Here is a 26,368-nt window from a genome sequence, read left to right on the forward strand (position 1 = left end):
AACTCCACGCTCCAATTATGCAACCCGATAAATGCTACAGGGTCGGGAAGCGGGGTGGGGGGAGAGATTTCACTGCCCTGCCCCTAGAGAGGAGACACAACGAGGAAAAAGAAACCCACAGGCGGCAGAAAAAGAGGCACTGTCTGTGCACGGAGACCGTCCGGCTGCCGGAACCGTCAGGTAAGGGCCTCCCGAGATCTCCCAGACGCTTTCCAGTTATAGCTGCTACAGAAGAGAGTCAGTATCAACGCAAAGTCTAGTTTGTCTACTGCTTGTAGTGGTAACCTGTAAGAAAAAGAGAGAAAGATTGCATAAGGCAGCATGGCACAGTGGTCAGAGTGCCAGGCTGGACTCTACTGAGGACACCCCTCTATTGAGGACACCCAGGTTCGAATCCCCCTCTCTGTCCCAGAAGCTCGCATGGAGACACTGAGCTAGTTGCACACTTTCAGCCTAACCAGCCTCACAGGGCTGTCGTAAGGGTACAGTAGAGATAGGGAGAATGTTGTGAGCCACTTTGGGTCCATACTGGAGAGAACGGTGGAGTATGAACGAGGTAAATAAACAAATGCGCAAGCAAGCCGTGGTCAGCAAATCCCAAGAATTCTGCTTTACCTTTGGGAGTTCAACCCTGGGCATTTTCTACCCTTGGTTGCTTGGAAGAGGTCGGGGGGGGGGGGCCCTGCCCCCATATCACGCCCAGTTTCATTGCCCCAGACAAGATTACCCATCCCCCCTCCTGGGCCCAGCCCTCCACCAGCTGCTTTCAGTCCCTTCGGCACAGATGGATGCAGGGCAGGGCACAGGAAGAGACGCCCATCTTCTCATGCCACTGGTAGGTAGCCAGCTGAACACCCCTGCAGGGCATAAAGCCTCGTTCTCCCCCCCACAGCTGCTTGGGCATCATGCCTGGAGAACCGGCCCTGCCCTCTTTGCATGCAGGAGCCTACGAGAACCAGTGCTTCTGGAGCGGGTGCAGAGGAGAGCGACGAGGATGATCAGGGCCTGAAGACCAAGCCCTACGAGGAAAGACTGAGGAACTCGGGAACATTTACTCTGGAGGAGAGGAGGTTGAGGGGGGAGATACCCTTTCTCTTTGTGAAGGGCTGTCACTTAGAGAAGGGCAGGGAGCTGTTCCTGTTGGCAGCAGAGGATAGGACTCACAATAATGGGTTTAAATAGCGAGAGGAAAGGTACCGGCTGGATATTAGGGGGAAAACATTTACAGTGAGAGTAGTTCAACAGTAGAATCAGCTACCTCGGGAGGTGGTGAGCTCCCCCTCACTGGCAGTCTTTAAGCAGAGGCTGGACAAGCACTTGTCAGGGATGCTCTAGGCTGATCCTGCATTGAGCAGGGGGTTGGACTAGATGGCCTCTATGGACCCTTCCAACCGTACGATTCTGTGATTCTCCTCACCTTTATGAGAAGCCTCTGGCTTGGAGCTCTGATGGCCCAGGTGACCAAGGTCCTCCGATTGAGGCGGTGGCGGCCTGGCAGAGAGACCGTGAGAACCGTTAGGGGAAAACATCAGTAAACGCCCCCCTCTCGTGGTGCATTTAGTGGGTTGCGATTTTGTTTTCTGGGAAGGCAGTTTTAGAGGGTAGCCATGTTGGCCCGCAGTGGGACAACTAGCTTCGAGTCCAGGAGTGCCGCAGAGACCAACTAGATTCTGGGAGGGTATGAGCTTGCGAAAGTCAAAGCTCCGTTGGTACCAGACAAAGGGAACTTTGACTCACAAAAGCGTATACCCCAGGAAAAATGTTGGCCTCTAAGGTGCTCCTGGACTCAAATCTAGCTGTTTCTCATGAACAAATACTATAACCGTTAAGTAAATAGGAGAACAGTGGGGGAAATGGGGCAGAATGAATACAACCGTGGAGGGCGGGACGCACACAGAAAAGAAGCCAGCTGGAAAACAATAAATGCGACTAAATCACTCAGTTCTTGTTTGGGTCTCAATAACGGATCTCAGCAGGCCAGACTCTCCCCCCACCCACCCCACATACATACCGTGGGGTGAGGGTGGGTTTGCAAGCCCTGGGTGGGGAAATTCCTGGAGATTGGGAAGTGGGGCCTGGGGAGGGCAGGGTTTGGAGATGGGAGGGTGCCCAGCAGGGCGCAATGCCACAGAGTCCACCCTCCAAAGCAGACATTTTCTCCAGGGGAACAGCTGTCTGGAGATCAGCTGCAATTCCAGGAGGTCTCCAATCTCCACCTGGAGGTTGGCGACACCAGTCAATTCCCTCCCAAAGCAGCCTCCCCAGCCTCAAAGGGAGAACTCCCGTCCTCTCTGAACAAGGCCTTCTAGGGTTGCCAACCTCCAAGTGGGGACTGGCGCTCTCCTAGGATTATAAATGATCTCCAGGCAATAGGGATCGGGGATCCCCGGAACAAACTGGTTGCTTTGGAGGGTGGACCCCAGGGCAGCGGTTCTCAACCTTTTTCCGACCGTGGCCCCTTTCCAATCTTGTTTCCTTCCTGTGGCCCCCCACCCCACCCGTCCTACCTGCAGAAAGGTAGCTCTTTAAATGTTTTGTTTGTAGATAGCCAAGGAATAAAGAAACATAACCAGCCACACAAAATGCACACACATGCAGTTCTTAATGGGAAACTGAAATTTACAAAAAATACCCTACAAAAAGGGAATACAACACGCTAATAAACAACCATGTTCACATACAAGGGAGAACAAAGCCTCCACCCACTGTTTTCTGTTTTCTTCACTTCTCTGTTTTCTATTTTCTTTACTCCGGCACTTCTCTGTTTTTTTCACTTCTCACTTCCCTCTGTAGCCCCCTAGTCTCGTGCTGCGGCCCCCCATTTACGCAATTTTCATCTGTGCCCCCCTTGGAATATCCTGCCCCCCCTGGGGGGGGCCATATGGCCCCAGGTTGAGAACCAGTGCTCTAGGGCCTTGCACCCCAATGATCTCCCTCCTGTCTCCAAATCCCACCCTCCCCTGGCTCTGCCTTCCAAATCTCCAGGAATTTCCCAGTGTGTTGGCAACCCTACTCTTCACCCTTGGGCCCCAGGATCATGGCAAGCCCACCTTTACCACCTCTGGGAGAACAAAGTGCTGGAGCAAGCCAGAAGCATACACCCCCTCCCCCCCAATGTTCCACCCCAGCCTAGCCAGCCAGCGGCCTTGCAGGGGGAGCCCATGGAAGCCTCCCCACCTTTTGCCACAGAAGTCCCCAATGGGGTGCCCAAGGGTGCCATGGCGCCCTCCAACACATTCTCTGCGTTCTTATTTGCCCTTAGAGGTTTGATTGGCTACGCAGATTTTTAAAAATGTTGCTTCATCTGCAACTGCCTCCACACCACAAGGAACCTCACTGTGTGACTGGATGTAAGCTGCGGCAGCCGCTTTGTGGCTGGCTTTGCCTCCCGCGGGAGCTGTTTTGCAGCTGTGCCCACCACGCTGTGACAGAATTCCAAAGGTGCCCCCAGGCTCCACAAGGGTTGGGGACCGCTGTCTTACCGCGTTGGTTTGTCATTCCTGTGCCGGTGAGTTTCGGGACCTTCCCTGGACCGTGGGCGCACCAACTCATGTGTATCGTGCTGTGCAGAGAGAATACAGGGGGATATTGAGCTCACTAGGATCAGTAGGACAACAGGCAAGGACCCATTTCGTTGCAAAGACATGACGCACGGTACGTGGCTCACATTTTGGCATTTTGACCATCCCATCGAGAATCAACCAAAAGGGAGACTGCAGCCAAGAAATCAGAAGGAGATTGAGACTGGGAAGGGCAGCCATGAAGGAGCTAGAAAAGATTCTGAAGTGTAAGGATGTGTCACTGGCCACCAAGATCAAGTTAATTCATGCCATTGTATTCCCTATTACTATGTATGGGTGTGAAAATTGAAGAAAGCTTATAGGAAGAAAGTAGACTCCTTTGAAATGTGGTGTTGGAGGAGAGTGTTACAGATACCGTGGACTGCCAAGAAAAACAAATCAGTGGGTTCTAGATCAAATCGAGCCAGAACTGACCCCAGAAGCTAAAATGATTAAACTAAGGCTATCGTATTTTGGTCCCATTATGAGAAGACAAGAGTCACTGGAAAAGACAATCATGCTAGGAAAAGTTGAGGACAGCAGGAAAAAAAGAAGACCCAACAAGAGATGGATTGACCCAATGAAGGAAGCCACAGCCCTCAATTGGCAAGATCTGAGCAAGGCTGTCAATTCATAGGGTCGCCATGAGTCAGAAGCAGCTTGATGGCACTTAACACACACACACATTGAGAATGAGCCTGCTGGGTCAGAGCACTGGTCCATCCAGTCCAGCATCCTGCTTCTCACTGTCACCAACCAGCATCTCTGGAGGTCCAAAAACAGGGCATAGAGGCCGAGGCCTTCCCCTGATGTTGCCTCCTGGTACTGGGCTTTAGAGGCTAACTGCTTCTGAAGATGGAAGTTCACATTATTCACCATGGCCAGTAGACCTCTCCTCCATAAATCTGTCTAATCCCCCTTTAAAGCTGTCTATAAGAAAATGCATCAGGGCCCTCCCTGTTGCAAAGACAAGCTTGACACCTGGAGAAACACCGGAAGGAATCTCGAAGGAAATCCTCTCGAGGGGATAGCTTTTCTCACCGTGCTCTTTGAGGGGTGAAAGTGAATTTTAACTTGGCATAAGCGGAGCCATCTTTATTTTCCGCTAGGTTCCTCTGGCTAAAAGTGAACTTTTGTACCCTGACAAGTTTTTTCTGCTCGCTTTGCTGTTCTAAAAGGACTAAGAAGACAAGGCGTCCGTCCTTGAGTGCTGATAAGGGGGTACAGAGCAGAATTTTGACTAACCCTCTCTGCAGCTTCAAGAAGTTAGTTACAATTTTTAAGCCGAATGAATACGTCAATACTTGCTTATGTCTAACTGGATGGGATAATTTTTTTTTCTAGTTCTTCCCTAGTAACGCTGGGATTTCATTAAAACTATAAAAGTTGTATGCATAATAAGCTTAGTAGAACTTTCCTGTCTTCAAGTTGCTACTGAGACTAGGGGAACTTTTCAACTCGAGCTTTTAATAAAGGATTTTAATAAACGGTTCTGTTTTGTTTCGAGTGCATAATTGGGCAGCCCTCCTTGGAACCTGCAATAAATTCCCCATTAGGGGCTTCTACTAACCTCTGACTGGATCCCTACTGGAGGCAAGATGGTGGAAACACCCCCCCCCCCACACACACACACAGAGAATAGACTTTCAGTATGATCCAGCAAGCTCTTAGCAGAAGCTCAATTTAAACTGCCAAATGACCAAACATAACCTGCATTTGCATAAGATATTAAGGTTGCAGAATCAAGTTTTTCATGGGTGGGGGGGAAATGCCTGTTCCTACTTTCCTTCAAAAACATACAGCTTTGCAGTTTCTGCTTTCATACTGGTACACATGCAACTTTTTCTTTTTTTTTTAATTGTAAGTTCTACCCCACTTCTCCACTCAGTGCTCAAATTGGCTCATAAATCTCTTAACGACATCAGCACATTTAAAATAAAGAATAATTAAAAAACACTTAGAAAAAAACCCAGAGGAAGATGGAAGCCAACGAAACCCAAGCAGTGGGTTACTAACATCACATCTGACCAGAGAACCAAGGTCTCCAGCGTAAACAGAGATGTCCACGACATCCCTCTGCTACAAATACCAGTGCCCCAGTGACTTCCAGAGGCAGGGAAAACTGGGTCTGCACTGGGGCTGTTCCAGGGATGGGACAACCACCTCTCTGGGGGGTAAATGGGTAGCCGGCTGCCCACTTTGCTGGCTTGGAGCTTCACCCACCTACCTTCCAGTCTTGGTCCGGTCTCCTTCTGTCCAAAGACGACTTCTCTCGCTCCTTGGCTTTTCTGTAAGCCGCCTTCTCCTCCGCCATCAGGAGGCGAGCTATTTCCTAAGAAGAAACACACAAGTTGCTTTAAAGGAAAGGGCGCTCGGCCACAGGCACAGCGTGGTATAATGGTTAAGAGCAGCAGACTCTAATCTGGAGAACCGGGTTCGATTCCCCACTCCTCCATGTGAAGCCAGCTGGGTGACCTTGGGCTAGTCACAGTTCTCTCTGAACTCTCTCAGCCCCACCTACCTCACAAGGTGTCTGTTGTGGGGAGGCGAAGGGAAATTGTAAGCAGGGCTGAGACTCCTTAAAGGTAGAGAAAAGGGGAGATATAAAAACCAATTCCTCTTTTTCTTCCGACATGGGTCTCGAGTCTATGTGTGGACCCCTAGTCCCAGGCAGAGGGCTGAAGTCAGATTCAGAATGGCTGGGTCACGCCATAGAAGGCATTGCAGGCTGGGAGCAAAAGCAGCCCTTGACTGGCACCCAATGACTGCCCACTCCCCCCAGCCCCCGGAAGCTATGATCTTAAGAAAGATGTAGACAAGCTGGAACGTGTCCAGAGGATGGCAACAAAGATGGTGAGGGGTCTTGAGACCAAGTCCTATGAGGAAAGGTTGAAGGAGCTGGGTATGTTTAGCCTGGAGTGGAGATGACTGAGAGGGGATAGGATAACCATCTTCAAGTACTTGAAGGGCCTTCATAGAGAGGCTGGTGCCAAGTTGTTTTCTGTTGCCCCGAAGGTCGGACCAGAACCAACGGGTTTAAATTAAATCAAAACAGTTTCCATCTAGACATTAGGAAGAACTTTCTGACAGAGTGGTTCCTCAGTGGAACAGAGTTCCTCAGGAGGTGGGAAGCTCTCCTGCCCTGGAGGTTTTTAAGAAGAGGTTAGATGGCCATCTGTCAGCAATGCTGATTCTATGACCTTAAGCAGATGAGCTCCGCCTTCCCAGGAATGAGGGTGGGATATAAATGTAAATAATAAATAAAATAAATGATGAGAGGGAGGGCATCTTGGCCATCTTCTGGGCATGGAGTAGGGGTCACTGGCAGTGTGAGTGTGGGGGGGAGGTAGTTGTGAATTTCCTAGATGACCCTGGTGGTCCCTTCCAACTCTATGATTCTATGATCTACTGAAAACCCTCTTGGCAGCTTCCCATCTGTACACCAAGTTCCATGTAGAGAGAGATTCCTGGAGACTGCCCCGTGTACGGTTGCCAGCATCCAGGTGGGACCTGCAGGCCTCCCAGCATTATAACTGCTCTCTAGACTACAGAGATCAATTTGCCTGGAGAACATGGCTACTTGGGAGGATGGAAGCTATGGAATTATACCCTGCTGAGGTCCCTCCATGTCCAGGCTTCACTCTTAAAACTCCAGGAATTCCCCAAGATGGAGCTGGCAGCCCTCGTCCTGAGTCTAAACACAAGCCTGGGTCTCCTATGGAAGCCCTGCTAGACTTCTCCTTCCACCAGAACAGACCTCACATCCTCAGGTGTTCAACTCAGAAGATGTTTCAGCATCTATTTTATCCACCCCCGCACCTCCAGTCTTATTTTGGGCACAGTTTTCTATGGCAACCCACCAGCAGCCCTAAACCTGCTGAAGTCCGCATAAATAAAGCAACTACTTTGTCCACATACAGGAGCTTCCTGGTTTCTCCCTAAAGTTCGAAGGGCCAGAAGCTGGCTGTATCCAACTCTATGATGGCTAGGGAAGTGTGCACATGCACAACAGAGTCACACACAGAGTGACATTCATGGAGAGCAGCCTTCATCAAGTTCCGACAGAGACTCTCGACCCTGCCGCTCAATCACAACTGGGTGTGATTCACAAGCGTGGCCTTCTCTGCCAGTCCTGACTAGCACAGATCAGGAAGCGGAAGACCCCTTGGGCCAGAGGAAAGTGCGGCCATCAGCAGAACCGATCCGCAATGGGGACAAAGGGCTGATGGCTGCCCCAGGGGAGGCATTCAGCTGCGGAAATGGCAGCCGGGGGGGAAGGGGCAACAGGGAAGGGCCAAAGCAGGCAGGATGAAACACCTTTGCCAGGCTGTGTGAGGGGCAAGGGTGGGGGGAAGAAGCAGAAGAGGAGGTTGAGGTTGAGGAGGAAGAGGTGGAAGAAGAGTTGGTTTTAATATGCTGACTTTCTCTACCACTTAAGGGAGAATCAAACCAGCTTACAATCACCTTCTCTTCTCCTCCCCACAACAAACACCCTGTGAGGTAGGTGGGGCTGAGTGTGCCCAGTAGGCTTCATGTGGAGGAGTGAGGAAACCAACCCGGTTCTCCAGATTAGCGTCCCCTGCTCCAAACCTCTGCTCTTAACCACTACACCACTCTGGCTCTCAGAAACCAGTGCTGAAACGGAAGCCGCGCAGGAGTCTGCACGCCTTCCAGCTCCCCTCTGCACATGGAGCTGCCTTCTACTGAATCAGACCCCCTCGGTCCATCAAAGTCAGTATTGTCTACTCAGACCAGCAGCAACTCTCCAGAGTCTCAGGCAGGGTCTCTGACATGCTCTGCTCTACCCTGCTCATTACATGCCCCTCTCTCCAGTACCTACCTCGTCCTGGGCAACCTGGACTGCCCTCTTGTCCACGTGGCTGGCCTAAGGAAAAGAAATACAAAAAGTCCAGGGTTAAAACCAGAGGGGCTGCCGGCAGCGCCAGCAGGGAGTGAGATGCTGTTCACACACATCAATACCTTACTCCCCACTCTGAGCTTCAGGATCTTGACTACGAGAGACAGACTGCACACACCAAAGACTCTCTTGGGGGCTTACTAATGCTGACAGCCCCCAAACCTCATGAACCACAGGAGCTGGGAGAGCCAACAGCGGAGGTTATGACGTGGGGGGTGGGATGTTCCACAAACTTTGCAGAACAAGACTAACAGGAATTGAGCAGGACTCCTGAATACAGAGACGACCCAGACTTGGGGCATGCCAAGGCCAGAATGGAATTCCTTCTCTTCTAGGGGAATTTAGTTTGTCCTGGAATAAAAGGCACCTGATACCTGGATAGAGCATGTGTGGAAAGTGCCGTCAAGTTGCCACCAACTTATAGCAACCCCGTAGGGTTTTCAAGGCAAGAAATGTTCAGAGGTGGTTTGCCATTGCCTGTCTTTGCATAGCAACCCTGGTGGTTGCCCATCCCAATACTGATCGGGACTGACCCTGCTTAGCTTCCAACAGCTGACGAGACAGGGCTAGCCTGGGCCACCCAGGTCAAAGCAAGAGGAGTTCAGAAGGGTGCAGCTGAAATACAAACAGCACATAGCTCTTCTGCTGTTGGGGCACGAAGAGCACACAGAGTTTCTCTCTCCTTCTCTCCTCTCCCCACAAACCCTCATCCGTCCTGCTCACCAACAGCTCTTCCTCTTGCATCTTCCGGGCGATCTCTGCATCATAGAACTCAAGCTCCTGGCCAGCCACGCGGGGTTTGTGGTAAGCAGCTTCTTTTGCTCCTTTTGATTTTGTCCCTGCAAAACCAGAAGATGAGAGGTGCGATTCCTCCTTCTCATGTTCACGTCACATCCCCCCCCCCAAAAAAAATCCAAATTCTACACAAGCCACGGATTTTCGCCTGTACGGCATGTGATTCGTGCCGCTGGCAGGCTAGCTTAGTTGCTGTGCCACACACCCTGCACATGGGGAGCTGGCACATGCCAAGTCAACTCCTCTGGCCTGTGCTGCCTCTAACAGCTGACTTTCCCAGCAGCTGCCTGGCATTGAGTGCACTGCAGTGCCCACAGACGGAAGCTCGGATTTGGGGTCTGCAGGTCGGCTGCTGCACCTCTGAGCTCTGGCTTAGCTCCCAGAGACTGGAAGTGCCACCACAGCCCTGTGGATACAGAGGTTTCACCAGGTATCAAACACCCAATGGGGAGAGCCAGTGAGGAGTAGTGGTTAAGAGTGGTGGACTTTAATCTGGAGATCCAGGTGTGATTCCCTGCTTCTCCATATGAAGCCAGCTGGGTGAGCTTGGGTAGAAGAAGAAGAAGAAGAGTTGGTTTTTTTATATGCCGACTTTCTCTACCACTTAAGGGAGAATCAAACCGGCTTACAATCACCTTCCCGTCCCCTCCCCACAACAGACACCCCGTGAGGTAGGTGGGGCTGAGAGAGCTCAAAGAGAGCTGTGACTGGCCCAAGGTCACCCAGCTGGCTTCATGAGGAGGAGTGGGGAAACCAACCTGGTTCTCCACATTAGTGTCCGCTGGTCATGTGGAGGAGTGGGGGAATCAAACCCAGATTCTTCAGATCAGAGTCCACCGCTCCAAACCACTATACCATGCTGGGTAGTCACAGTTCTCTCAGAACTCTCTCAGCTCCACCTTCCTCACAAGGTGTCTGTTGTGGGGAGGGAAAGGGAAGGCGATTGCAAGCTGGTTTGAGACTCCTTAAAAGATAGAGAAAAGCAGAGCATAAAAACCGACTCTTCTTCTACCTGAGAGCCACATCTGGTGCGGTGGCTAGTGTCAGACTAGGATCTGGCAGACCCAGGTTTGAATCCCCACTCTGTCACAGAAGCTCACTGGGTGACCTTGGGCCAGTCGCACATTCTCCGCCTAACCTACCTCACAGGGTTGTTGTGAGGATAAAAAGGAGGCGAGAATTATGTAAGCCATGTTAGGTCGCCAATGGGGAGAAAGGCAGTGTATAAATGCAGTTAATTAATTAATTGATCAAATTACAAGCTTGCCTTTCTAATCATTTTACTTTAAAACAAAGGGATTCCATGCATGAAACAGAAGCGCTAAATGCTGGGTCAAGTGAAATTCTTCCACCCCCTAGATTTTTTTTTTTAAGTTTTGAATTCCACAGCCAGCTGAGCTCGGCCTGGCACATCTGGAAGGAGAACCAAACATAGAGACGCGCTCCCTCTGAGGGGCATTCCTGCCATCTGCAGACGGGGCCCCAGAGTTGGGCCCCCGCACTCAACCGCGTGGCAGAGGGGAGATTTGGCCTCCCCTCCTCTTGGCTCCGTGCTGTTCTGCTGGCAGCCTGTCCCAGTGGCTGCTGCCACCCAAGCCGGGGCTGATTCATCTTCTCTTCTATGAAGCTGAAAATGCCCAGGATCTTAAGGAGAAATGTGGCGGATTGGCACATAGCGCCCACAGCTGCTGGGAACCAGCAGATGACCATGAGAGGGAACCGCCACAGGACGACAGGGCCGGCGGGGGGGGGGGATACTGGCTGCCCCCACACTCCATGGGACACCGTGCCTTAGCAATCTGTCCCAGCTGGGTTTTTCTGGTGCAGACAAGACAAGCCAGCCACAAATGAGGGTTGCAGAACACAGAGAGCATGATCCCGAATGACGGGTGGCTGCAGCCGTTAGTCACGCTGCCTTAAAAGAGCCAGGGTTAGAGAGGTTTCTTCTGGGATGTGTTACCCGTGAGAAGTCAGTTGAGCGCATGCAAAAACCCAAACCTGCAGAGCTGTGGTGGCTCCAGGCCCAGCCCAAACTAGTCCACCACCTTCCAGTGCAAGACCAGCTAACCTTTCCTACCTTTCTGAACTTTCCAAAGGCTGTACAAGATATGGGTAAACCTCCACACCAAAAGCCTGGAGTTACTCCCCCACCCCCAGCTCATTCTAACTTGAACAGGACCGACAGCTTTCGCCTCTAGCTCTTTCTGGAGCTCACTGACCCTAGACTGGCTCAGAGACCAGGAGAATAGCCCCCCCCAGCAGAAGCCCTCGGCAAAGATCAGCTCCAAGGTCACCCGAGCCGGCATTCTCTGGCCCGTGCCTCCTGGCATCAGGCCCTACAGCTGCAGAACGCCAGCTCCGCATGGCAAAGGGTGCATGCCAGAGTAAAAGAGGACTTTGCCTCCTCCAGCCCTGTGACCTCAGCAGCACGAAAACAACCCACGGTAGGTAGATGAGGGCTGCTGTTTAGCAGCTATAAAGCACTTCGCCGCTGGCAAGATGACTCACTCCCCTGCCCTCACAACCGTCATTATCCTCCCTTTTACCGATGGGCCGAGCAGTGAGTCAGTAGCAGAGAGAAGGACTCAACGGCAGGTCTCCTCTATCCCCCAAACCACAGCCAAAGCTGCAACGAGAGAAAAGCGAACCTGCCATTGGGTGTGCAGGAACACACACACACACACACACACAGATACAGCTGGCTTGCAACCCTCTGTGATGGGTGAGGACAGAATGTGGCTTCCCTCCAGCGCCCACAAGCTTAAGCCCTTTCCTCTCAGGCTTGCAGCTCCAACTCCTCGCATTAAATGTTCTCAATAAGGGGGGGGGGGGAAGAGAGGATGCCTCCCTCTGCCTGCACTGGCTCCCAGAAGCAGGCATCCTTTGTTAAGCAGCCCACACCGGCAGCTGAGGCTCTAGCAATTGTGTCCCTCTCAGGTGCCACTTCTCGGACCACAGCCTGGCACCAAGCTGCTGCTCTTCCTCCGGGCTGAATCACAGCAGCTTTTTTGGCCAACTGATACAACAATGACATTTGCTTTATTGCTTGCAGGGGATGTTGAAATAGAATCTGAAAGACTCCCCCTGAAGAAGCGTCACGCAAAACGTGTTGGGTTTGCAAAACTTATTAAAGCCCTATTTCTCTTCCACCAACTGTTTCTTCGCCTTCGTTTTGCTTGGGTGCACCCCCCCCCGCCCCTTTTCTCGTCAACTGATACAACAGCAAGCTCTGGGCAGCGCTAGGATACAGCAAGTGACCCTCCTGAAATGCTCTCGTCTTCCAGCACCCTTAGCAGCGCTCTTTGCATCCGAAACCCGATTCTTGCCCTGGCTGCAAGAAGGGCAGCCCCGCACCTGTGGCAAGGGAGCTGAGAGGGACTGCACACTAGAGCCGCACGGCAGTGGGAAAGGTCATGCGCCAGCCCTCAACATTTGCTCCTGCAGCGCACAGAGGCAGGAGAAAGAGCCCCCCATCTGGCCCCCACAAGGAGCACAGGGTCAGCCAGGCCTGCCGGTGGGAAACATAACCGGTGTGCTCTGCAACAAGCAGACAGAACTTCCCCATCCCTCCTACACAATCTTGGTGAGAAGCTGCCGCTGTTGGAGAGCCAGCTATGATTAGCGCCCACAGGAAGAGGATGCGAGCGTCTGCTTATAGATCCTCGAGCTATTACAAGCTTGACCCTTGTTGCAAGTGACACAGAACTGGGTGTGTGTGTGTGTGTGTGTGTGGGAGAACAGGACTGAAGATTTGAGATGAGCGTGACTAATGCAACCAACTGCCAAATGGCCTGCGGAAAGCCTTCCTGCTATGGTGAGAAAAAAGGGAAGAGAGACCGGAGACCCAAATTCCTTGGGGCAGGATTCTCCCCACCCTCAGCTAGAAGATCTCTCACAGGCCTTGGGCAAGGCACCATGACTGCAATCCCTGCACCCCCCTCCCCATATGCAACATGCCCCCCCCTCGCAAGAAATTGTGAAGTGTTATTGACACTCACAGTTGGTGACAGGGGCACCTTTAAAAAACCAGACAGACTTTGTTGCGGGTCAGAAATGGGAGTAGAATTAATGAAATAACCTTAAGCAAGTGCATCTCAATCAACAACAAAGCCGTTCCTAAAGAACAAAGCCTCCCCCTGCCAGCGTTCCTGTCGCCACGCCACTCCAATCATCTCCCTATGCCGTTTTTAGGCAGCTGCTGTATACGGAGGCCGGGCTCTGGGGTCCCCAGCTAAGTCCCGGGCAGCGGCCCTCTGGCCTCTCAGGCAGCAGAAGGTCTCCACAGAGATCTTTTGAGTGGAGATGCTGGGAACTGAACCTGGGCCCTTGTGGAAACAAAGCACGTTGTCTCCCTACTGAGCTATGGCCCCTTCCTCCACACTCTCAGCCAATCTAGAAAGGGAATGTGGCTCAGTGGTAGAGCATCTGCTTGGCACGCAGAAGGTAGAAGAAGAGTTGGTTTTTATATGATGACTTTCTCTACCTTTTAAGGAGAATCAAACTGCCTTATAACCTCCTTCCCTTCCCCATCCCAGAACAGACACCTTGTGAGGTAGGTGGGGCTGAGAGAGTTTGGCGAGAACTGTGACTAGCCCAAGGTCACCCAGCTGGCTTCATGTGGAGGAGTGGGGAAACCAACCCAGTTCTCCAGATTAGTGTCCGCCGCTCATGTGGAGGAGTGGGGAATCGAACCCGGCTCTCCAGGTTAAAGTCCACCGCTCTAAACCACTACACCACACCGGTAGCAGGTTCAGTCCCCAGCACCTCCAGTTAAAAAGGACCAGGCAGTAGGTGATGGGAAAGACCTCTGACTGAGACCCTGGAGAACCGCTGCCAGTCTGAGTAGACAATACTGACCTTGATGGGCCAGCGGTCTGATTCAGTATAGGGCAAGCTTCATGAGTTCATGTGACCACGTCCCCAGGGCCAAGTTATTTCCCCATGTCTAACCACACTACGCAATCCAAGGAGCATGCCCTGAGATAGCACCCCCCGCAATGTAAAAGAGGATTCTGGGATGCGGCAGTCGGATCCTACACCCCATCAACACCCGCCCCGGAAGACCACACAGGGCGCTCGCAAAGTCAGGCAGGCTTCAGTACAACCCCAGCACGGAGCCTGGCGTGTTTTCAAGCCACACTTTGGCTTTTTAAAGACCCTAAGCAGCTTTGGCTGGAGACTGCTAACATTATCATTACAACACCCAAGGTGCATTTAAGAATTATATAAATTGTTAACTGCAGCACAAAGGGTGTCAAAAAAAGCACCAAACTATTTCGGGCTGCTGTTGGAAAGCAGTCAAAAGTGGAGTCATTTTCAAAATAACACGGCAATTAATGTGCCATTTTACGCATCAGGAGTAGGCATTTTGCTTAGTATAACATACTAAGCTGCAAGCTGTCAGCATTTGGGGCCCAAATTCTGGCATTCCACATCCAAGTCTGTCGTTATCATTCCCCCAAACCCCCCCCCCCAATTAGGTTAAAAGTAAGGCCCACTGGAACCTACCGATCTGTCTGAAACTGACATCTATCATTCCAAGCTCAGGCAGAACCCCAGGTCAACCTGGAGGGGGCCTGACCAAGGAAAGCCAGCTAGATTCCCAAAACCTAATCATTCAAAACTTTGGGGTCAGGAAGCAATTTTCCTCCAGGCCAGATTGGCCAGGGATCCTGGAGGGTTTTTTGGGGCCATCTTCTGGGCATGGAGTAGGGGTCGGGCGTGGCGGGAGGTAGTTGTGAATGTCCTGCATTGTGAAGGGGGTGGACTAGATGACCCAAGAGGTCCCTACCAACTCTGTGGTTCTATGAAAATGATGAAAAACATTCGCTGAAATGCAGCCCCCTTTCCCAGAAAATACACTTAAAAGTACCAGCTGGTCCAAAATCAGAAGCTGCTATTTTGGAAAACAATTAGCTAAGCAGTTCACTCTGCAAAAGAATTTCTAACATATTTCACCTGCCTGACTCAGGCAAAACCATCCCCTCTCTCTCTCTCACGGGAGTTCAGAGGAAACCGACAGCAGGGGGTCCCCAGCTTCTTTGGACTCACGAGCATCTTTGGAATTCGGACCCAGGGAGGTGGGCGCAACCACAAAATGCCCACCGCAGGAAGTCGAGCCAACCACAAAATGCAGGGGAGCAAGGTTATCTATAACTCTAATAGCAACTTTTCAACACTGTAGACAGAAGCCCCACATAACCACACCCACTTTCTAAAAGCACTTGGTGGGCGCCTGGAAGGCTGGTGGCGGGCGCCATGGCCCCCCCGGCCACCGTGTTGGGGACCCCCGGCCAACATCATCAGAACGCCTACACAGGATCCATCTTCAGCACAGCCCTAGTACAGACTCAGACACCTCTGCAAACATTCTTTTCAGCCATCGTCTTGGTTACCTGGAGTCCGAAGGTGTCCTCGGTCCCTTTCCCGGTACTCCTTACTAGGTGAGGAGGGAGACGCTCTTGCCCTGGGATCTGCTCCTTCAAATTCTCTTTCCACATCCCTCCGGTGGCCTCGCTGGTGGGACGCTTCAGAGTCCTGGAATCGGGGGTCACGGGAGGCCCTGGATGACGGGTGGCCCTCCCGCGGCAGCCTATGATAGCCCAAGTCTGGGGAACGGCTCTGGCCGCCCCTCCGTCCCAAACGCCTGTCCTCCATATCAACAGCCAGACCAGGTGGTCTCAGAGACTTCTCCTCCCAGCTGGGTGAGCGACTCTCCCAATGCTCATGACGCCTCCGGCCACGTTCCTCGGCTTCCCAGTCCAGGAGGAGAGGGGGCGATTTCCGGGGCCTCTCTTGGCTTCGGGGCTGCCTCTCGTGCCTCCCCCTGCTCCCCTGGTTAGCACGATCCTCCTCCCCGTCCAGAATCAGGGAGGCGGCAGTCCGAGTTCTCTCCTGGCTGCTGGTCTTCCTTTCCCTGTATTCTCTGCTTCCACTGTGGCCCCGGCGAACATCTTCATCTTCTTCTGTGCCCGGAGGGGGCCTCCGAGGTTTCTCCCGGTGGCCTGGTTTCTCGTCCGGCCTCTCTCTGTTGCGCCTCTGGCCATCTCTGGCCTTGGTCACTTCAGAAGAGCTCCCCAGAACCTCCAAGTCCAGCCCCTCCAACACAAGAGGAGGCCCCCTGCGGGGGTCCCTTGGCTGCCGGGATTGCCGAGGCCGAGAGGGGTGCTCAGGGGCCTGCTCCTGGGGGCCACCCCTCAGCTCCTCTAAATAGCAAACGGATAAGATAAACAAGGAAGTGGGGGGTTAGTGAGACATGCAAATGGGTCAGAGAGGGAGACATGAGGGCATGCAGTGGGCGAGCGGGGAAGGTAGAGCAGCAAAGGAAAAGTCCAGAAGGAACAGGCCAGGCAGGCAAAGACACTGCAACCCATAGTGGGGCCAAGGAAAGCCCCCAAGGGGGCGCAGGGGCCAAGGAAGCAGGGGCCAAGGAAAGCCCCCAAGGGGGCGCGGGGGCCTCTGGACTGACATGACCGCGGGGGCAGCCCAGGGACCGATTTTATGGGCTGCCCCCCAATGGAGACTCCAGGCACAGAGTCCTAGAGCAGGGGTGCCAAACTCAATGGCTACGAGGGCCGGAGATGACATAAATGTCACTTGGTCGGGCCTTGCCTTGCCAGGCCAGAATGAGAGTGGGGGGAGGGCTGCCTCGGCCAGCCAGATAAGAGCTCTCAAGGGGCTGGATCCGGCCCCCAGGCCTTTTGTTTGACACCCCAGTTCTAGATCTTAAGGGCAACAAGTTCTCCACCAGGGTGCAGGATAAGCGTCATAGGCTGAAGGCATTGCAACTGGTTGGCCACTGAGCGAGAAGACAGGAGGCCGGACCACAGGGACCCTGGCTGGTCTGATCAAGCAGGGCCCTTCTTGTGTTCTGATGAACCGTTGGCTGTTTTGACAAGTTTCATTCTTCAGGGGCAAATGGAAGATTACTTAGGCATGCGGGAAAAGAAGGGAACAGAGGCCACGGAGCCACAAGAAATCTCTGCCAAGCCATTAAAAGGCATGGGGAAGGCAGCCCGTAAAGCCACGGATGAGAGCAGAAGGTTGCACAGTCAGCCCCAAACAGCTCCTGTCCAGCCTTGGAGAGCTGCTGCCCCCCTTATGCCACCAAGTCGCAGCCAACTTATGGTGACCCCCCCTTATGGTTTTTCAAGGCAAGAGACATTCAGAGGGGGTATGCCATTGCCTGCCTCTCCATAGCAACCCTGGATCAGCAATTCTGATTCTGTGACCTTAGGCAGATGATGAGAGGGAGGGCATCTTGGCCATCTTCTGGTCACTAGGGGTGTGGAGTGGGGAGGTAGTTGTGAATTTCCTGCATTGTGCAGGGGGTTGGACTTGATGGCCCTGGTGGTCCCTTCCAACTCTATGATTCTATGATTCTATTCTATGATTCTATGACTTCCTTGGTGGTCTCCGATCCAAGAACTAACCAGAGCTGACCCTGCTTAGCTGCTGAGATCTGATGATATCGGGCCAGCCTGGGCCAGCCAGATCAGGGCTTGCACATTAGAGATGACAAAACTGAGCTGAGAGTGATTTCCTAGAAGGCAGCCTCGTGGATTTATGGGCAAGGGGCTTCTGCAAGAGCACCTCTCGCTTCCATGTGGCTTGTTCAGGAAAATCTCTCGTGGCCTGTGGCTATTTGTTAATTTAGCTCTGGGAAACTGGAGGCAGGGCAGCGGCTCCTCACCCTTCCTTTTGTTGGGAAAAACAATGACAAAGCAGAGAATCAGGAAGCCGGAGGGGACCTCAAGAGGCACCAGCTACTTTCCTAACACTTGCAAGCTAAAGAGGAAGTGTACAAATTCGAAGAGGTGCGTGCTGGAGAAACCACCACCGGCAGCTGCAACAGCAAAGCAGTTTCCCAATTTCACAGTCACAAAAGTCCTTGGGACCAGAGCTCGTCTGATTTCAAAGTGATCTCAGAGAAGAAAAGCAGATTCGACCCGCAGCTCAGCTCCCTGCAATTTCCCGGCTCGCGAGGCAATTTCGCCAAAGAGGACAGTGGATGGTGATTGGAAACGCATTTCGGCAAGCGTCACATCCAGCATCTTGTGGACTTCTGGCCCCGTGTTGCACACCTGTGCCGCTCTTCAGACAACCTCCAGAGAGCTGCAGTCCATTTCCTGTTGCACCGCCCCCAAATAGCCCCCAAATAGCCCCAAGCCTCGACGAGCAAACCGTTCAATCAGCACTACTGTCTAGCGTCCACGGCCACTTCACCCACCACCACATTATGCGCTCCCCAGAAAGCCCGCAATGCAGCTCTACTAGCCCTAAGATGCACACACACCATTCACACTCACAAAAAGAGGAAGAACAAGCTTAGCCAGAGCCCCGTTCCCAGTCTGTCCCCACACCCAGTCCACCATACACCCCATAGGCATCCTTCCACATTCCCCTCCTCCCACTGAAGTGCTGAAACTCACTGCAACTGCTCAGAGGTCCCACACAACAGCCAGTGGAAGTGAACCGCCCAAGGAAATAAGTGTAGAAAGACTGTTGTCCTCCAGCTGCCTGGATTGCACAATTCGGGACTTTGAGCCTGAAGTCAGACTGCAAAAGCAAAGAGGAACCTCCCCCCCCCCCTTCCACAGCATGCTTTTTGCCTGTGGAGGCGCATTACCTCTGCTGTCTGGATAGTGACCTTCTTCGTAAGCGCTGTGCCTCGAAGGCTCGGCTGGCGGGGGAGGCTTCTTCCTCCTCTTCTCTTCCTGAAGCTCCTTCTGTTGAAGAATCCGAGCGATATCCTACAGAAAGGAACTGTTACAGCCGGCCTTCCTTGGCCTCAGAAGATCCCCGGATTGACCTCTGACAGACTCACTTCAGCCTTTAGCCGGACTCAGCCTGGTGAACTATGCCTCCATTTCTGCATCATTATTTATTATTTTATTAGATTTTTACCCTGCTCTCTTCCTGGACAAAGCCGGGAGAGATATCTGTGTAATGTGTAGGGCCAGGATGCCTTCTTGTGAGAACCAACTTTGTTACTTGAAATTGTTTTGCTACACTGGCAGAAAAAAATAATTTTTGCTTTTGCTTAGAAAAAGGACTGTTTTTTTGCGTGGAGTGAGACAGGAAGCCTGAAACGATGCCAAAGAAAATGCTCTGACTCAAACAAGCATGTTCCTTATCTGGCTATTTTTTATTTTGTTTAATTTTTCCATGAAATCATTAAAAAGACACATTGCTTCAGACTCTTTTAATTTTTTTTTCTGTTAGGAGAATAATCCTATTAATGGATTCTCCCCCTTTTCGGCTGGACAAAAGACTGTCCGGCTCTTGGAACAGGGCAGCGGCCAACGCAGAGTTGCCCTGAGTCGAGGGCGGTCAGATCTCCCCAAAAAGGGACATCTGTGAGGAGTCACTTCTCACGTCCCCCCAAATCCTTTCCCAAGCCCAAAGAGCAGCCTGCCAACATTGCCATGTGGTATGCAGCTACCCCCACTTCCCAGCTCCCAAAATAGTCTCTTTCGGCCTTTTGCAAACAAGTTCCTGATGGGGCTGCTTCCTATCTACTCCACCGCACACCTGCCCCAAGCACAGTAGTGCAGCCGCCTTCAGGGGGGAGGCGTGCATGTGTGCGCTCGGCCCGAGAGAAGCCCCCTCTTGCTATGCTCACCTCATCATCCTCTTCTTGCCGCCGCTTCTGCTCTGCTTCAATGACCAGCTTGACTTGAATTTCCTGAGCGATCTCACAGTCCTGCTGTTCTCTGTGGGATGTGGGGGGAGGGGGGCAGAGAGGCAGAGGTGGTCAGAAGGGGGCTTGTGGGCAGGTCACAAGCATGGAGAGAGGAAGGAACACGCCAAGCCAGAGGCAGGGGTGGGGGGTGGGGGCTGGCTGCACACGCATGGAGAGAAGCGTCTTAAAATTGGGAAACCGTCGCATGCCCTTCCTTCCAGAGGGCAGCCGTGAGACTCGGCTCCGGGGAAAACCAGCAGCAGGCTAGGGGCACCTTAGAGACTATAACGGTTTCATTTTACTCCAGCAAAAGATTTTGTGGGCCAGAGGCCAGGGTTGCTAGGTCCCCTCCCACCCCCCACTGCCTACTGCTGCTTAACTGTTCAGCGGGAGGAAATTCCCAGGGCAAAGGGGGTGGGGACCAATGTCCCCGGTGTGATGATGACGCTTCCACTGCAACCGAAAAGTGAGCATCTGGTGACGCTTTAGCATCTAGAACCATAGAACCATAGAGTTGGAAGGGGCCAGACAGACCATCTAGTCCACCCCCCCCCGCCGCCCTGCTCAGGGCAGGCTCCAGACTAACTCTACGGTTGTGCCAGAAGTGAAGCCATTGCACCAGGGATGCCGATCGCCCCACCCCAACCACTGAACTCCCCACTTTCCCCATTGCCCACCGGTTGCCAGGCTGTGTCTGGCAGCCCTAACTACATCCCATGGCATCAGAAAAAGGAGCCTCTAGTCCATTAAAGATTCCACGAGACCCCCAGCTTATCCCTTCTGATGAAACCTCCTCTACCCACAGACTGAATTTTAAACTCTCACCTAAAGGGTCATTAAAAATACAGAAAACGTAAACGAATCAGGAGTTCAGCCTAGTGGGAGCTCATGCGGGCAGGGCGGTGCGCAGCCAGCCTCCCTGTGTGGCTCTTCCCCCACCCCCCGCCCAGAGAGAGCACCTCCCCACACACATGTTTTTGTGGCGCTCTTGGAAGCGGCTGAGCGCCTTGCGGTCCTCTTCCTCCTGAAGCTGCTTGGCCATCTGCAAGTCATACTGGACCAGGCGGTTGCGCTGAATGTTCGTGGCCAAGTGGTGCTCGACTGCAAGGGAAGGAAAACATGTGCCATTAGGCCGTGGGTCTGGGAGGATCCACACCACCTCTGGCTGTCCCCCAAGGGAAGTCTCACTCTGTCTGTAGCTCCTTCTCTAGGGTACTGGGAGGAAATGACTGCTCCAGACTTTGGAGAGTGATCCCGATTTTGGAATAGGCAGATCCCTGTCTTGGATTACACTATTCATCAGTCGCCATTTGCTCTTGAACACTTCCATGATTTGAACAATGTTTGACAGCGCAACAGAAGATGCAACACAAAATTCCTTGCCCTGGGGCAAGGAATAATCCAATAAAGCACCAAGGAGGAAATCTGCAATAGCATTTAGCTCCACTTCCCCAGCACTTTCTGGGGAAATCTGCATGTGTAGCAGACATAGTGCTTCAGTGTGTTTGTGCAGCGTTATGCCGTCTGCACACGCAGGCCTGCTTTTCTCTTGCCTAGTCTTAGAGACAGGGCAATGTCTCTGCTGCAGAATTCTAAGGGCAGAATGCAGCTTCTTAGAAAACTAAAAATTTGAATATTTTTAAAAATGGTCAACCCTTCAGAATGTGGAACTACACTGGAAGGGAAGACGGAAATGCCCGCTGCAACACCAAAGCATGTATGTGGGGGATCGGTGCCCTACATGCCTCTCCTCAAGTCGGGCTAAACCACAATTCCACAGAGCAAGAGGAATTAGGACAACGAGCATCACTTGCTTCGGGAGGCCGAAGCCCCCTTCACTTGCTTGACGGAACTTACTTTCCTGTTCTTGCAGGTTGTGGGCCAACGTGTGGTCCTCCAAGACGGCAAAGTCCCGGCAAACTGCAAAAGAAAAGCAGAGCGAGAACGGCTGGGTTAGGAGAAAGGAACACAAACCAACCAGACACCTGATGGATGTGGGGGTAAGCAATCGTTTCCAAGTATCCCCTTCCTCCCCCCAGCCAGCCCCACAGAAATGGGGGACACGCAGCTCCCTCCCACGCTACATGCATCTTCTCCATTTCCTTCCTACCAACCTCAAGCAGACCTTGCAGAATGCAAAGAAGTAAGCAGCCATTCGACCGTACAACTTCATTTGTGCAAAAGAGAACTAATTTCCTATTTGTGTGCCTTTTGAAGCCATTTCAAATCAGCAAGAGGTTAACGTTGCCATCAGGGGGCAAGTCCTCTGTGCCGCCACCCACTGAAGGAAGGCAGCTGGCAGCCATCAACAGAGTCTACCCTAAAGCGCCCCTCGGTCTCCCAATCAGTGCTTTAAAAAAATTAATTATAACCCACTTTTTCAATAACTGGGATCCAAAGTGGTGTATCTCGTCACGTGCTCTTCCTCCCCTTTATCCACACAATAGCCCCACTGTGATATCCACTGAGTTGAGAGGGTGTGGTCTCACCACAGATTTGTACAAGGGCAGAATGACAGCATTCCCCATGGGTATGATACCCACAGAGGAACAGGGCTGCAAAGCCGGCCAGGCGTTTCACCTCCGAAACCAGAAGTAATAACCATGATCAATCAATAAAGCTGCGGAGGGGGAGGAACAGGAGGACTCTGTGGCTGATCCCGGTGCCGCAGAGTCCAAGGCGGTCGCCCAGAACCTTTCCAGCCAAGCCAGGCACCTTGGGGGAGAGGGAGAGAAGGCAGCCTTGTATTTGCTCAATAAGCGATGGAGCAAATTTCTTGCCGCATGAGGAAACTTCTTTGCCTGCATGTCCTCACGCTGTATGCTCCGTTGAGTCTGTGCTGGGGGAGCCCTGGCTTGGTGCCTCCTGAAGCCACAGAGGGGGACGTTACTGGATTCCTGCACTCAGGAAAAAATGGTATTTGAGGACGTGCTTGCTTGGATCCCAGAGCAGGTGCTTACTGGGTTGCCTAACCAGGGGAACATAAGAACGTAAGAAGAGCCCTGCTGGATCAGACCAGTGAGGGTCCATCTAGTCCAGCATCCTGTCTCACACAGGAGCCAGCCGGTTCCTCTGGAGGGCCAACAGCAGGGCATAGAGGCCGAGGCCTTCCCCTGATGTTGCCTCCTGGCACTGGGCTTCAGGGGTTGACTGCCTCTGAATGTGGACGTTCCCTTTACTCAGAACAGCTAGTAGCCACTGATAGACCTCTCCCCCACGAATCTGTCTAGTCCCCTTTCGAAGCCTGTGGCCATCACCACATCCTCTGACAGTGAATTCCACATTTTAATCACTCTTTGTGTGAAGAACGTGGCCAGGCAGAGAGACTGCAGAGAAAGCCCCACACCTGCCTTCAATGGAGGTAGGAAGACCAGCAGGGCCAGACTGAAGGGCAGAGCTGGGGGAAGAGGGCCGGCACCCACAGGGAGCATCAGACACACATTCATTTCTTTTACTGGCGTTATTTACAATACTCTTTTCCTCGCTGCAACTCAAGGAATAAGTCAACGCAATCAACAGGACGGGTCATCCCACAGATAATGCCATAGGATTTGACTTGTGGCCATCCATCCACTTCTTTCTGGAAAAGCTACAATTCTGGCTCGCTCCCTAATCACAAAAGGGAGTCAGGACCTCTCCCATAAGCAGGCTCTGAAAGGGCAGGAGATACACAAGAGAAACAGCCTCTCACGCCAAGCCCCACTTCCGGGCCTCGCCAACGATGCCTCTTTTAGCAATCTGACCCACGGGCCAGTTAGGCCTTCAAGGGTGAGCACAGGCCCATCTGGAGAAGCATCTCTGTTCTCAGGGGTCCATGAAAAATATAGAATCATAGAGTTGGAAGGGACCACCAGGGTCATTTAGTCCAACCCCCTGCACAATGCAGGAAATTCACAACTACCTCCCCCCCACATCCCCAGTGACCCCTACTCCATGCCCAGAAGATGGAAATAATAATAATAATAATAAAAAAAAAACCTCTGGGATCCCTGGCTAATCTGGCCTGGAGGAAAATTGCTTCCTGACCCTAAAGTGGCAATCGGCACTACCCTGGGCAGGCAAGAAAGGGCCACGAGAGCCAAACACTGGTGCAAACCTTCCCGCCCGCCCTCCCTCTCATGATCTGCCTAAGGTCAATGAATCAGCATTGCCTTCAGATGGCCATCTAGCCTCTGCTTAAAAACCTCCAAGGAAGGAGAGTCCACCACCTCCCGAGGAAGCCTGTTCTGCTGAGAAACCGTTCTAACTGTCAGAAGGTTCTTCCTAATGTTTAGCCAGCATGGTGTAGTGGTTAACAGCGGTGGTTTGGAGCGGTGGAGTCTGATCTGGAGAACCGGGTTTGATTCCCCTTTCCTCCACATGAGCAGTGGAGGCTACTCTGGTGAACTGGATTTGTTTCCCCACTCCTCCACATGAAGCCAGCTAGGTGACTTTGGGCTAGTCACAGTTCTCTCAGCCCCAACTACATGACAGGGTGCCTGTTGTGGGTAGGGGAAGGGAAGGTGATTGTAAGCCAGTTGGATTCTTCCTTAAGTGGTAGAGATAGTCGGCATATAAAAACCAACTCTTCTTCTTCTAGCCGGAAACTCTTTGGATTTAATTTCAACCCGTTGGTTCTGATCCAACATGAAGTGCTGGGCTGGGCCTGGCCTTTGAGGGGGAAGACCCAGACCCGTGGGCACCGTGGCTGGCCTAGCCCGAGCCATGTACTCTGTGACCTGCTGTCAGAAGCGCTGAGTCTTGGTTCCGCTCCTGGACACCAGAGCCCTCCCCCCACCTCTCCCCCAGGGCAGCAGCCCACCTCCAACTTTCCCAGCAATTGTAAGAGGGCCAGTACTTGAGGTTCACCTAGCTTCCTTTTGCCCCTCCGGGCATCCTCTCTCACCAGCATGCCATCTCTCCCACTCCTGCCTTGTGCCTCAAGACAGCAACATGGACAGACTCCACACAGACAGACCCTTTCCACACAGTCCAGTTGCTGAAAATATAAGGTACAAAGACAGACGCACAAAGCAGCCTGAACCCTGCAAGAGAAGAGGGAAGACGGGCCCTAGCTCTGAACGGCCGCCCTCGGGCGCCTTTTAAAAAGCCCAAGGCCAAGGCCAGGAACACGGCAACCTTGACGAACGGAAGGGCCCTTCCCTGCGATCTGGACGGGGTGCGGAAGAAAGAACAGCTTGAACGAGCGGCGCTGGTGCTCCCAACAGGAAATGCAAATGATTCTGCCCACGTTTCTTGGCAGGCTGGGTCTGGCAGCCCTCTGGGCTGGCTTCCGCCGCTGCTTTCCACAGACATGTGCCTGAAGACCTGCCGCCGCCGCCTCCTCCAGAGATGCCTGCCTGCCACTAGATGATAAATGGGTCCTTCTTCACCGCCAAGACAGACGGGCTTCCTCTGCAGTCTCTCGGATCTGTCTCCGGGCAGCAAACACGGGCCCAGAAACAGACACAACCGCGGCATCTTCAGAAGGGCCGTCTCTGGAAAAAACTCACTCCCAAAACCTCACTCTGCCTGCCAAGAGCTGGAAGGGCACCCTGGCCTTTCCCCTCCACAAATCAATCATAACGGGATCCACCGCTCTTCAGCACAGCCTGGGGGCTGCTTATCGCTAGAGACAGGAGCCAACTTCTCTCTCCCTAAAATGCAATCAAGAAGCTTCTGGTATCCTTTGCAGCAGTAAGACTCTTGGGGGCCAGGAACCCAACATCCCTTCCTCCGCTGAAAAACTCTCTCTCTGTGCATCTGTGAGCAAATCTGAGAAATATGAACTGTACAGTAATACGTGATGTTTCCCAGCTTAAGAAACAACGCTCCCTTGGAAACGATTGTCAGTTCAAAAGAGGGTCCAGCAAAACAACGTTCTCAAAAGAAGCAACATAGAATCATAGAGTTGGAAGGGACCACCAGGATGATCTAGTCCAACAACTTGTACAATGCAGGAAATTCACAACTACCTTCCCTCCACACTCCCAGCAACCCCTACTCCATGCCCAGAAGATGGCAACAAAAATCCCTCCAGGATCCCTGGCCAAACTGGCCTGGAGGAAAATTGCTTCCTGACCCCAAAGTGGTGATCGGCACAACCCTGGGCAGGCAAGAAAGGCCCACGAGAGCCAAACATTGACGCAACCCTTCCTGCCCTCCCTCTCACGATCCGCCTAAGTTCACACAATCAGCATTGCTGACAGATGGCCATCTAGCTTCTCTGCTTGAAAACCTCCCAAAGAAGGAGAGCCCACCACCTCCCGAGGAAGCCTGTTCCACTGAGGCTCTAACTGTCGTGAACAATTCAGGGAAAGGTATTCATTTAGCAACAGAATCCATCTGTCTTGAATCACGAGCTAGTCGCTCGCCGCGCCTGTTCATTTTTGTCTTATGTATGGATTTATTCAAAAGGTTACAGTGCACTTT

At 52.5% G+C, this 26,368-nt stretch overlaps 1 protein-coding gene across 1 annotated transcript in view; it reads right to left on the reverse strand.

The window, feature by feature from the left end:
• Positions 1 to 265: 265 nt before the first annotated feature.
• CCDC50 (coiled-coil domain containing 50) overlaps positions 266 to 26,368 on the reverse strand; it is a 40,856-nt gene continuing 14,753 nt past the window's right edge. The window contains exons 2-11 of the mRNA XM_056849881.1: positions 21,815 to 21,877; positions 20,929 to 21,058; positions 19,898 to 19,988; positions 18,902 to 19,025; positions 9,202 to 9,317; positions 8,401 to 8,445; positions 5,788 to 5,892; positions 3,483 to 3,562; positions 1,418 to 1,491; positions 266 to 285 (exon numbers count right to left, since the gene is read on the reverse strand). Coding sequence (XP_056705859.1) covers positions 266 to 285; positions 1,418 to 1,491; positions 3,483 to 3,562; positions 5,788 to 5,892; positions 8,401 to 8,445; positions 9,202 to 9,317; positions 18,902 to 19,025; positions 19,898 to 19,988; positions 20,929 to 21,058; positions 21,815 to 21,877 — 848 coding nt within the window. The remainder of the gene's footprint in view (positions 286 to 1,417; positions 1,492 to 3,482; positions 3,563 to 5,787; positions 5,893 to 8,400; positions 8,446 to 9,201; positions 9,318 to 18,901; positions 19,026 to 19,897; positions 19,989 to 20,928; positions 21,059 to 21,814; positions 21,878 to 26,368) is intronic.

Source organism: Euleptes europaea, chromosome 5 (assembly GCF_029931775.1).
Source record: "Euleptes europaea isolate rEulEur1 chromosome 5, rEulEur1.hap1, whole genome shotgun sequence".
In the NCBI taxonomy this organism is placed as follows: Eukaryota; Metazoa; Chordata; class Lepidosauria; order Squamata; family Sphaerodactylidae; genus Euleptes; species Euleptes europaea.